The 13,173-nt window shown below is 45.1% G+C and overlaps 1 protein-coding gene across 1 annotated transcript; it reads right to left on the bottom strand.

Moving 5' to 3' along the window:
- Positions 1-578: 578 nt before the first annotated feature.
- LOC146689542 (uncharacterized) lies at positions 579-7,690 on the bottom strand. Its single transcript, XM_085436967.1, has 2 exons — positions 7,385-7,690; positions 579-7,121 (listed from the first exon to the last, which is right to left on the bottom strand). Exon 2 carries the CDS (start codon positions 6,908-6,910, stop codon positions 1,160-1,162), a length of 5,751 nt encoding a protein of 1,916 aa, XP_085293093.1. The 5' UTR covers positions 6,911-7,121; positions 7,385-7,690; the 3' UTR covers positions 579-1,159.
- Between the last annotated feature and the right edge of the window lie 5,483 nt (positions 7,691-13,173).

Here is a 13,173-nt window from a genome sequence, read left to right as displayed (position 1 = left end):
TTGCACTGTGTAAGGTTTCCTGCGCACGGTCTGTTGCTAATACAAATAAAGTGTGTTGGTATAATTTCCACACTTTGCATTCAGCACCATGACATGCAAAAACTCAAGCAGCAGATCAATACTGAGTGTTTAATCCAATTCAGTTCGGTTTGATTTGTACAGCACCAAATCACAATGAAAGTTGCCTCTAGGTGCTTTATATTGTAAGATAAAAATGCTACAATAATATAGAGAAAACCCGCAAAATCATTTTGCCCCCTGTTGTCTGAAGGTGCTTTATATTGTAAGGTACACCATAGAATAATAGAGAGAAAACTCCAACGATCAGATAACAATCGATGAGAAAGCATTTGGCAACAGTGAGAAGGAAAAACTCCCTTTTGAAAGGAAGAAACCTCCAACAGAACCATGGCTCAGGGAGGAGCGCCATCTAGAGACACGGCAGAATACACGGTGTGGAAAAGAGCCAGAAATCAGAGGATTAATCAGACTTTAACATATTGCCTTTGTTCTGCCCTCGCACTTAACTAGGCAGACAGACAACCATCATCCCATGTAGAAAAAACCACACCGTTGTTCCTTTCTGGTGGATTTATTTGATTGGATGCATAGCATGGCTTTGTCGAAATACATGAATGGATGAATGGTAAAACTGTAAACAAACACAAAATATCCCATGTGAGCTAATATAAGCAAACATTCTTACAATTAGAAGATGCTATGACCTGTTACTATGCAAAGCAAAGCAGAACGAAACAAGCTAACAAGCTAACGTTAGCGGTTAGCTAGCGCTAATTAGCGTTTAGGCTAATGACTAATAAAGCACATCATTGAGTCAATTTGCTTTCTCAAAATATCACAAACAACACACGGCAGTTAGTGCTAACATAAAACACAACAATACTGCCAACTTACAGACTGTGCTGGCTTAAGAGGTAGCATAGGCAGGCACAGGAGTAGCAAACTGTCCTTCTCCCGTTAGACAGGAAGTAATGAGAAGTAGCACTTCCGGTAGAATGTCAAAATAAAATGAACAGTGTGCCAGAAACGAATAAAGATCGCATGAACTTGTATAACACTACATAACATGAGTGGTGACTCTTAAGGAGCCAGAACACTCCCCGCCTGACATCGGTAAGATGTCACACTTGTACCCAAACTAAACTTGTTGCACAGCAGCTGATACAAGAAGAACAACGTCTGTGACTGGCCTAAAGTAAACTTTAGCTTTACCATCTTTCACCACCTTGACTTCTACCTTCCTGACAAGTCCGTCACTACTAGGATGAACCTTTGCAACCACCCCCATGGGCCACTGATTTCTCTTCACGAGAGGATCTTTCAGGAGGACCACATCCCCCTGCTGCAGGTTTGGTCTGGTGGAATGCCACTTGCGGCGGCATTGCAGTGTTGATAAGTACTCCTTACGCCAGCGATGCCAGAAAGAGTTGGCCAGACTCTGAACTCTTTTCCACTGTTGCCTGTAGAGGTCCTTCTCCCTGAAGTCACCTAAGGGTGTTGGAGGTGCACCAACTTTTTGCGTGAGGAGTGTGGCGGGAGTAAGGATGCACGGAACATCGGGATCACTTGACACTGGAACCAGCGGCCGTGCGTTGATGATGGCGGCCACCTCTGCCATGAAGGTGATCAGGACGTCGTGCGTGAGGGGCCTGGAACCAAGTTGAGCGAGCTGGGAGTCTAATATCTTACGTGCCACTCCTATCATCCGCTCCCAACTGCCCCCCATGTGAGAAGAGTAGGGAGGGTTGAAGACCCAACTACATCCATGATCATTTAGGAAGGATTTAACACGTGGGTCACAAGGAATCCTTTTGTCAAACCCTAGCTCCCTGGAGGCTCCTGTGAAGTTAGTTCCACAATCCGATCTCAATTGCTTTGCAGGTCCTCTGACTGAAAAGAACCTGCGGAGAGCGTTAATGAAGCTAGACGTGTCCATCCCCTCTATGATCTCAAGGTGAACTGCCCTTGTGCTCATGCAGGTGAACATCACTGCCCATCGTTTGCTGCTGGCAAGTCCGCCCCGAGTACGACGAGAGGCAACAGACCATGGCCCGAACACATCTATGCCTACGTAAGAGAATGGAGGCTCAGCACTAAGGCGTTCTGCAGGAAGATCTGACATTTTTTGGAACTGTGTTACTCCCCTTAGCTTGCGACAAACTACGCATGAGTAAATGAGGCTGCTGATCTGGCGTTTACCTCCTAAGACCCAGTAACCTGCGGATCTTAAAGCACCCTCTGTAAGATGACGCCCCTGGTGCCTGACCCTTTCATGGTAATAGCGGACTAACAGGTTAGTTACATGGTGTTTGTGCGGCATAATCAAGGGGTGTTTTTCTGCGGACTCAAGGTCAGAATGAAGAAGGCGTCCGCCAAGCCTCAGGAGGCCTGATTTGTCAAGGTAGGGAGAAAGCTTTAAGAGAGGGCTTTTCTTTGGGATGTCCTTCCTTGACTCTATTTGTTTGAGCTCCTCTGGGAAGCTTTCTTGTTGGACTGCTTTTATAACCGTCTCTCTTGCTTGCTCAAAATCTGAGGTAGTGAGTTCATGACATATATGCCATCCCTTACATTGTCCGCCTGATTGCTTTACCTTAAAGGTGCGTGCAATGTGTGCCAAACGTGCAACTGCCCTGGTAAGGGACTGCCAGCTGGAGAAAGATTCTAAGTTTGCAGTCTTTAAACAGGGGTATGATGTTTGAATGGTGGCAGTGATCAAGGGACGAACTTCAATGTCTGAGTCGGGGTTTTGAAGTTGGAATGTACCTGATGAGTTGCTCTGTAAGGGCTTTAAGGGAAACTCCGGCCCTTTCAACCATGTGCTGGACAACAGTTTTTCGGCAGGTAGAGATCTGGATCCGTGATCGGCCGGGTTGTGCACCGAGGGTACATAGCCCCACTGAGTTGGTACTGTTGCTCGTCTGATGCGTTGCACCCGGTTGTTCACGAAAACGTGAAATCTTCTTGCCTCATTGTAGATATAGCCAAGAACGACTTTGCTGTCGGAGAAGAAGCGCATGTTACTAATCTGAATGTCCATTTCATCTCTGATTAGTTCCCCAACTTCCACCGCTAACACCGATGCACACAGCTCGAGCCTGGGAATGGTAAGATCGGGCTTGGGGGCAAGTTTGGCTTTCCCGAATATGAACGCAAACTCTGTCTCACAATTTTTGTTCGTTAACTTCAGGTAAGCCACGGCTGCAATAGCCTGGGTTGATGCATCACAGAAGACACAGATTTCTCTGTGCTTCGCACCAAGAAAGGAGAAGGGGCAGTATGGCCTTGGGATACGGATTTGCTCGAGTTGTTTGAGAGCATTCTTCCATTCTGACCACTCCTTAAACATGCCCTCTGGAAGAGTCTCATCCCACCCACAAGTCTCTTTTGTCAGCTCCCGCAACAGTGCCCTCCCCTTGATGCTCACTGGCACTGCAAACCCCAGCGGGTCAAAAAGGCTGTTGATAGTGGACAGAACACCTCTTTTCGTGTAAGGCTTTTCGGCTTGAGAGACTCTGAATGTGAAGGTGTCGCCTTCAATGTCCCAACATACTCCTAAGCTTCTCTGCATTGGAGGAAACTCTGTGTTGAAATCTATGTCCTTGAGCCCGCTTGCCAAGTCTACAGTAGAGAATGCTTTCATGACATTTGGGCTGTTTGAAGCTATTTTGTGGAGCCTCAGGTTGGACGCAGCGAGCAGCTCCTGTGTGTCTTTGAGGAGCTTAATTGCCTCTGACTCAGTAGGGAGGGATTTGAGTCCATCGTCGACATAGAAATGTCTTTGAACAAACTGTTTGGCCTCAGAATAGTGCTGTGTGTCGAACAGGTGTGCTGCCTTTCTCAGACCGAAAATTGCCACCGCTGGAGAGGGGCTGTTGCCGAACACGTGCACTTTCATTCTGTACTCGACAACTGGCTCTCTTGGGTCATTGTTGCGGTACCAAAGGAACCGGAGGAAGTTCCTGTGGTCTTCTCGCACCTGAAAGCAGTGGAACATTTGTTGTATGTCCGCTGTGACAGCCACCGTTTCTTCTCTGAAACGGATGAGCACCCCAATCAGACTGTTATTCATATTTGGACCTTTGAGCAGCACATCATTTAAGGACACTCCCTGAAACTTAGCACTTGAGTCAAATACCACCCTGATGTTCCCGGGCTTCTGCGGGTGATAAACGCCAAAGAAGGGCAGATACCAGCATTCTTCTCCTTCTTCGAGAGCTGGTGCTGGTTCGGCGTGATCCCTGTCAAACAACCCCTGCATAAAATCCATAAAATGTCTCTCCATCTCAGGGCGTTTATTTAATGTGCGGCGCAACGACTCTAAGCGGCTGAGTGCTTGGTTTCTGTTGTTTGGGAGGTGGGTTCTCGGTGTACGGAAAGGAAGTGGAGCTGTCCAGCTATTTGCATCGTCTTGGTAAAAGTCTCTTTCCATAATTTCTAGAAAGGCTTGGTCCTCAAAGGAAGGGGCTAGCTCCTCGTCCTTTTCACTTTGCTGGAATATGTGTTTCCCTATTTGACATGAACTGTGAGTGTTCCAGGATTTGTTGTGTGACTGCTCTTTGACATGAAAGCTGTTTTGACAGGGTGTTAGGAGACTTGGATGCCCGTTCTCTAGAACACTCGTTCTGTATGTGCCTATGATGGCTGGCTTATGGGCTCCTCCTAGGCATACATCACCTACAATAACCCACCCAAGTGCAAGTCTCTGGGCAAATGGAGCATTGACTGGTCCATTCACTCGTTCATACACTTTGTGCACTTGTATTATGTCTCGGCCTAACAGCAACATAATGTCAGCCTCAGGGTCTAGGGGCTGCATATGATCTGCTAGGTGTTTGAGGTGTTGATGGGCTAGGGCAATCTCTTGCGTTGGTATTTCATTCTTGTTGTCTGGGAGTGAGTCACACTCGAGCAAAGAAGGCAGAGGAGAGCTGAACTGGCCATCAACAGACTGTATAAAGAGGTTCTCAGCTAAGCGGCCATTTGTAGTGGAAACCCCTGTACATGTCTTAAGTGTGTATGGCGCTAGGTTGCTCATTGGGATGCCAAAGGTGTCGAAAAGATTTGACTTCGCTAATGACCTATTGCTCTGGTCATCTATGATAGCGTAAACCTTGACCTTTTTGTCTGGATGCCCCTTTGGATAAATGTAGGCTTGACATATTTTGGAGCAGGAACGCCCCCCACCTAAGTCCCCACAAACTTGAGTGCATGCTGAGCTAGTCTCCAAGTCTAGGCTACTCTCCCCGCCATGCTCCTCCCTGTCCTGGTCTGGGGCAATGTTTTGAGCTTTTGTGTTTTGTGTCCATGGAGCTGGACCTGCATGCAGCGCTGCAACGTGTTTGTTGCTGTTGCACTCTAGGCAAGTAATCTCTTCCTTACAGTCTTTAGCTTGGTGAGCTGAGGAATTGCAGCACCTAAAACAGATGTTGTGTTCCCTGAGGTATGCCTTACGCTCATCTAGTGTCTTTTCCCTGAAACCTCTACACTTCTTTAACGGGTGCGGTTTCTTGTGGATGGGACACAGTTTGTTTGTGAACTCACTCGTGCTGCCTAAGTTTGGTTTGTGAGTTTTGTTTACCTCGGTTTTGTGGACGGCAACAGGTGGTCTTGACTTGGCAAATCTTGTATAGTGGTTGTCGTGAGTTGTTGGATAGGATGTGGGACCTGATACAGTAGACTTAAAACTGGGGTCGTTTCTCATTTTCGCTTCATCTTGTATGAAGCGACAGAAGAATGAGAATGGAGGGAAATATACATCATGTCTCTGCTTGTATTTAGTCCCCTCTGACATCCACCTGTCTTGAAGATTTGTTGGCAACTTATCAACTATCGGGGCAATGCCACGTGATGTGTCCAAATACACTAGCCCAGGTAAAGAGCCGTCTGATTTGGCTGCATCAATTTCAGAAAGTAGGTCGCCAAGTTCTCTGAGATTCTGGGGGTCTTTGTTTGACACTCTAGGAAAGCGTTCAAGTCTGTCAAGGAGCGACTTCTCAATAGCCTCTGGGGTGCCATAACATTCTTGTAGCCGTGTCCAAACTCGACGTAGGCCCTCTGCTGGATTGTTGAGATGGACAGAGCGTATACGTTTGGCATGCTTAGACGACTCTTCTCCAAGCCACCGGGTGAGCAAATCTAACTGTTCGCTAGGCTTTAAGCTTAACCCTTCAATAGCGTTACAGAAAGAAGCTCTCCATGCCCAGTAGTCCTCTGCTCTGTCCGTAAACTTTGTCAGACCGTCTGCCACCAATTCTCTTTTTGCCAGAAACTTAGCGAGATTAGCAAAGTCACTGTTCCCGTTGTTGATTTGCGTTGGCTGGAAAGGTGGAGTGTAAGGTGAAAAGCTCATAGGTTGCGGTGTGGTACTTACATACCTTTGGCCACATTTTTCTTGGGTATCAGCAGCTGGTGTCAGATGGCTGCCAATCTCATATTTGATGTCCTGTTGATTTACCTGTGGGACATATTGAGGTGAAGTGGCTGGATCGGGGATTGGACTGATGTCACATTGTTTTATCGGCGTAAAGTGTTTGGGGTCCGGCAAGTCTTCTCTGCGATGCTCTGGTGAAGAATATCCAAGATAACTCTGTAGTCTGTATGACTGGGTTGAAGCTGGAAGCTCCTCTGCTATTGCTGCTTCAAATACATTGGCTTCAGCGAGCGCAGCTTCTGCTTCCTTTTCTTCTTTTAGTGCTTCTAATGTAGCACTTAACTCTGCTTGCCTCATTTTCACCTCAATCTCCCGTCGTGTAAACTCTGCTCTGGCGCGTGCTGCTTCGGCCTTTGCCCGTGCTTCGACTGCTGCTTTGGCGAGTGAGCTGCGGGATCTGGATGTAGATCCAGAGCAGGTGGACCGTACCTCCAGCTGCTCCTCCTCTGCTGACAACATAGTGGCATCTGGGTCAGATGTCTGGAAGACTGCCTCCTGAAGTAGCCGTTTCGCCAGTCTTTTTACTGTTCTGCCCTCGCACTTAACTAGGCAGACAGACAACCATCATCCCATGTAGAAAAAACCACACCGTTGTTCCTTTCTGGTGGATTTATTTGATTTGATGCATAGCATGGCTTTGTCGAAATACATGAATGGATGAATGGTAAAACTGTAAACAAACACAAAATATCCCATGTGAGCTAATATAAGCAAACATTCTTACAATTAGAAGATGCTATGACCTGTTACTATGCAAAGCAAAGCAGAACGAAACAAGCTAACAAGCTAACGTTAGCGGTTAGCTAGCGCTAATTAGTGTTTAGGCTAATGACTAATAAAGCACATCATTGAGTCAATTTGCTTTCTCAAAATATCACAAACAACACACGGCAGTTAGTGCTAACATAAAACACAACAATACTGCCAACTTACAGACTGTGCTGGCTTAAGAGGTAGCATAGGCAGGCACAGGAGTAGCAAACTGTCCTTCTCCCGTTAGACAGGAAGTAATGAGAAGTAGCACTTCCGGTAGAATGTCAAAATAAAATGAACAGTGTGCCAGAAACGAATAAAGATCGCATGAACTTGTATAACACTACATAACATGAGTGGTGACTCTTAAGGAGCCAGAACAGCCTTGTTTATGTAAAAACAAAACAAAAAAACTTTTTTCTTTTTATTGTGCAGTCAAATGTTAAATTTGGCATCTTAACGTCTCAATAAATAAAGTAGTCACAAACAAACCTGGCTTTGAGTATGTCCAGTAATGATGGGACACATTTTAAATGCAAATATCTTGGATTATAGTAATTATATTGAGTACAAAATATATTTATTACCTAACTAAAATGCAAGAATCCTTCATATTATCTAAGATTTCTAAGATCTGGAAAACAGGAAGAGAACATTCACGCGCTTGCGCTGTCTTTTAATCCAAACAAAGCCCAGCTTAGAGTATCAGGTGGAGTGGCACTACAAGACGTTCAAGGTCAACCTGGGGATCTTTTCATCTGGCATTTCCTTTCTCACAGAAGTTTGTAGGATCCCCTTTTGGGACAGTGCCTGACGCTTTCTGAAATGCTGTCGGAATTCCCTTTGTACTGCCACGAAGTGAGGTTTGCTTCCACTGAGTCAATGACATCATGAGGATCAGCCATCTGGAAAAAAAAAACCTCAGATACCTGGTAAATTTTCTTGGACCATATAAATTTCAAGCACAGACGCATGACCATGCTCTCATAAATGAACACTAAAACATTCTTTAGAATTTCTACACTGTGGCCAAACAACATAAATGTTTTACATAATGCAGCATTACTTAAGCTCAGCAAAAAAAAGTCACAAAGTTATGGTTTTGCAACCTTGCCACCGAGACTCTTTCTCAACCGCTTTGTCTCTTCCATTCAGCATGCATTTTTGATATAAACACACCTCAGGGAGCTGATTCGAAGTCGGCTAGAGAGGCTCAACGTTGCTGTTAGAAAAAATTAGGCGTGCATCCTCAGGGCAAACAGACATGACATGAAAGTGTACTAACTGGGCTGTGACTGCAAATATTGCTGTTTAACAGAAAGGAACAACAAAGGTATTAATGCCCAACAACAGCTTGGTCTACTTCCTTCAAAGAGCAGCCTTTCACGGATGGGGAACATGATATGGACTGCACTGTGCAGTCAGACGACAGCCTACAAGACATTTGATATTTCAGTGCACATGTCCTGTCTGGACTAATCGCACTGACGAGACACAAGGAAATGTCCAATTCTTAAAAAAAAGAAAAGAAGAAGAAGTGCAGAAGACACAAGTCACCCTCGCCCAAGCTGTGAAATGTGCTTCTTTCTCTTTTTGCAGATAAGCAACATAAACATATAACACTCAGCTGGTTAAGAGGAGCACGCACAAGAAGGAGAAAACGATAACACATTCCCTCATGCTAGAATCATTTCCTCCCTCAGGCACAGTTTATGCCTGGACAGCTAGCTCACCAGCTGAGAGGCAGTGAGGATGTCCTGGGAAATGCGCATCAGTAGCAGCAGAAAATGAAAAATAAGCTACACGGGGACTTTTTCCGCTTAAGTTTCAGCTCTGACCAGATTCTTGTGGAATTTAAGTGGAGCCGAGACGCCATTCAAAATGAACTCTCTGTCCTCAGATGACTTATTGCAGGAAGTGAAAAAGCTCATTCATGATTACAGTAAAATGTTTCACACCCAGAACTGCAGCATGAATGTTTTACCAGACACTTCTCTCAGTTTATGCTTACTGACGTTACACTTGTTTGAGGGTTTTTCAAGCAAATTCAGCGTTCTTTTCTCTTTCTGTGTCCCTCGGTTTTTTCTTGAAGTAGCTTATTTATTCATTCACTGACATAGATGTACGCGAGGAGGTCAGCAGTCCTCTATCTTTCAGGGCCACTGCAGTGCATTGTTTTAATTAACATCTGGCTGCTGATTTTCCCGCAGGAGGAGAATGGGGCTATAGGCGGGGTGACATAAAGAAAGAGAGGGCGTGGACATAACAGCTTTTTGCTAATATGCTCACCACAACAACTACAGTGGAGCGAAAATGCACCAGTGTTTCCTTCAAAGCCTGCTCTGCTGCCCCTTGTGGGTGAAGAATAATAAAACACCGCTTTAAACATTACAAAGGCAGAGCTTTAAACTTTAAACCCAGCTTTGGAAATGATTACTGATCGATCTTTAATCACCTTTAAGGCCAGTGTGTTTCTGCAGAAACCTACTGAAGCAAAAAAAATTGGGGAAAAAAGCATTTATTTTTTACAACACCTACACTGTGTTATTGCCATGCACCTCTTCACAGCTCAGTGCAGGACCTGACAGAGCACTGAGAATGAAAGCACTCAGACTCATTCCAAGCAGAGCAGCTTGTCTCACACTTTTTGCTCAGTCAGTCGTTTTACCCACAGACGCTGAGTTGCATCTCGGCCCTGACAGGAACTCTGTTGATGTTCTCACCACCTACAACTGCACTGTGACCTTCCTTTCACAACTGACATCCATTTATCTGCCACTGATGTGGGGAAACAACAATAGTCAACAGACAGGCGGGCGGGCACGTGCCAACACGCTGAGCACTGCACCCTCTTTTAAACACACCAGGAGCGCATGTTTTCCCACACTTGGCTTAAGACAGCCAACATGTTCTCACAACTTTTTCTGTTAGATGATAACAGAGAGGTTTATGTAATCCTCTGTAATCAAATGATCAGCGCACCTTTGTTTTTCGTACAACCGCCTCTGTGGCAGGAAACATGGTGGCACAACTGAGCGGCCGCCATAAAAGATAAGGACTGTGCTTTATTACAACAGACGTATCCAACAACTCAGGTCGGGCCACATGCTGCGTGTGGGAGCGCCCTCGGGGCCGACGCAGGTCTCATTCACAGACTCACTGCAACCAATTACACTTTGCCCATGTTGCCACATCAAACAGCTGCCTAAAAAACTTAATAGGATTATTTGTTTTTGTGTGTTATTCTCCTGCTGATGGGATTCGCATCTGAACCTGCACAGGTTTAAGCTCATTTCCAGATGTTACTGACATGTGCTGGGAATTTTAGGATAAAGCCTTGTGGAGCTTTACATCATCCGTCGTCAGGAATGCATCCGCATTGCAGAGCATGTGAATTTCTTCAGTACTGAGAAAGCATGCGCTGATTATAATATTACAAATAGTCACTGGCTGCAGCTCCTCTACAGCCCAGAGAGGTGTAGCTGCTCAGTTTTCACTGTAATGGAACATTGTGTGGGCTGAGAGCTTGCTGAAGCTGGCTCTCGAAAGAGCGTCCACATGAAAATGCTTTTGCGATGTCATATCGCAGCAAATGTCAGTGATCCAGACGAGCAGCAGCGGATTATGCAGCAGATCAAACGGGCTGGGCCTGCGGCGCATTATATCAGATTTCATTTTGAGTTGAGGCCCTTCATTCATTTCTGACATTTACAGTTGGACCAGCACACCCCTTCTGCGAGGCCTCTTGGCTTCGAGTCTGCACTGAGGCCCCACCAGCCACTCTGGAAAAACCCAGAGCATCTGACTCGCATTGCCTAGCTCCACTTGTGTGTTCTGTTTGGCCCGTACCGCTGGAGGAGGAGAGAGAGCCAATTACCAGCCGCTGCTGAGACCAATATGATGTCATCTTCCCGCTCCGCCATAACAGGCTGCAGATGAGAGGGGCTGAGCCTCTTTGCAGCCTTATTCACTTAACAAAAAGAAAAAGGGGATATGATATTGAATACCCATGAACATTAACATTTTTCTCCAACTGAACCCACTCAAGAGCACACAGAACTAAAGATGGCAGAGATAATAGTTCACTGTTTATCTCATGAGCCAGCACCTTGTTTGAGCAGGACTGATAACAGGCTATGAGAAAGCAGTGTGTTTTAAAGCTTGTGTGTTTCACAGTTGTAAAGCAGAAGTGAAATTTGAAAGACAAAATCATATCAGCAGGCACGGCCCATGGAAACAAATTGCCTGTGCGATACGGTGTGTTCTTTCGATTTCTGCGACACCCCCCTGATTCCTTGAAAACTGGATCCTCATGCCTCAAAGGAAGAAAGAGATCAACAATATAGCTACAGGAAGAAAACAAAACAAAACAAAAAACACCCAGATACAGTATGCTACAGACACATGCACTCATTCACACTCCCAACACACGCTCGCAAAACTCTAGAGACCACTTAAGCGCTATCCCAGGAGGCCTCACATTTCCTAGGAAGTCTTAAAGCCACATCAGAGAATGTGTAGGGGCCTGTGGCCTGCAACAGATCTCCTTTCATTTCCCCACATACTCCATCTCCAACGCGCCACAACCACATGCTACATATAGGCCCTGGAGATGATAAAGTGCCTGAGCTGATAGCAGGCCGCAGCTCGGAGCATAAACAAATGGCAGCTTTAATTGTTTAGGTGTGCTCAGCCGCGATTTAATCTCCATGTGAAAAACTGGCTCGACAGAAGCCTTTGAGGCAAAAAGGTTTATCAGAAACTGCCAGCATGTATTTGTGTGTCGTGAAAGGCATTGTTTACAGGTAACGCAAGACGCAAGTTATGTGTGAAATGTGGAAACTACAGATAAACCATTCCAGCTGCTATTTTCATGTAAATTAAGCAGGAAATCTTCTGGCTTAACAGCATATCTTTGGCTGCTTAATCGGATCCACAAGATTTCGTGATATTTGTCACTATCTATACAGGCTTTATCACACAGAGACGAAAAGAGCTCTGTTAATTTGACTGCAGTGAGTCTGAATCATTCTGGTCTTCAACCATGCATAATGTCACATGAACACAATCACATTTTATCTTCTTTTTAACCTAAATTTGATCAAATGCAGAATTTTTCCTGTCTTCCTGCGTACAGCAAATAGTGTCAGAGAAAATTAGAAAGGCTTAAGTAGGAAAGAATATTTTATCTATGCACACGTCCCCATGGAACTTGATTTCACCTTCATTTAGATATGTGAACAGTTTTCTGCTGATCCTTGCCCTCCAATAGGAGTGTGTTTATGAGGGGTGGAGTGAGGTGGGGCACCTATCCCCTGAAGTACGATTGGCCGATCCTTTTGGGTCTGGCTCAGGAAGTAGAGCGCATCATCTACTAATCAGCTAGGGAAAGTGGGGACTTCAATCCTTGGCTTCTCTGCAGGGATTGAACCTCTGCATGCCAAAGTATTCTTGGGCAAGATGCTGAACCCCCGGCAGTTCCCCTCAGAGTGTGAACGTTAGATAGAGAGCACTTAGATATAGATAAAAGTGCTTATAAAGCACAGGTAGAGTATAAAAGCTTTAACAATCAGTCCATTTACCCAGCCAGTGGTTTTTTGATTAGAGCGCTATTAACCTAGCATGCTCAACAACATTGGATGAGGGCATGGATAGGACCAGTAGAAATGTAACTTAGTACATTTATGTGAGCATTAAACTACAGGTTAAATGTACTTTGATGCTCGTTCCTGCTTCTACTCCGTCATATTTCGGATGGAAATATTGATCCATTTATTTTAAAGCTTTCATTACTTATTATTTGCCAGATAAACTGCATTATTATAGATCAAATTACCAGGAATCAGTAAGTAATTAAAATCACCGGGAGCTGAAATAACATAGGTCATATGATCCTGGAAATATTTACAAGGATATACAACTAATCTACGTTTCTTTTTTCTTTTTCCTTTTACCACTTTGCAAAACAA

The sequence above is a fragment of the Copadichromis virginalis genome, linkage group LG17, assembly GCF_057382275.1.
Source record: "Copadichromis virginalis isolate Kocher_CV1m ecotype Utaka linkage group LG17, C_Virginalis_male_GT1.1, whole genome shotgun sequence".
Lineage (NCBI taxonomy): Eukaryota > Metazoa > Chordata > Actinopteri > Cichliformes > Cichlidae > Copadichromis > Copadichromis virginalis.
The sequence above is the reverse complement of the archived record's forward strand: the minus strand, read 5'-3'. Positions and strand labels throughout refer to the sequence as shown.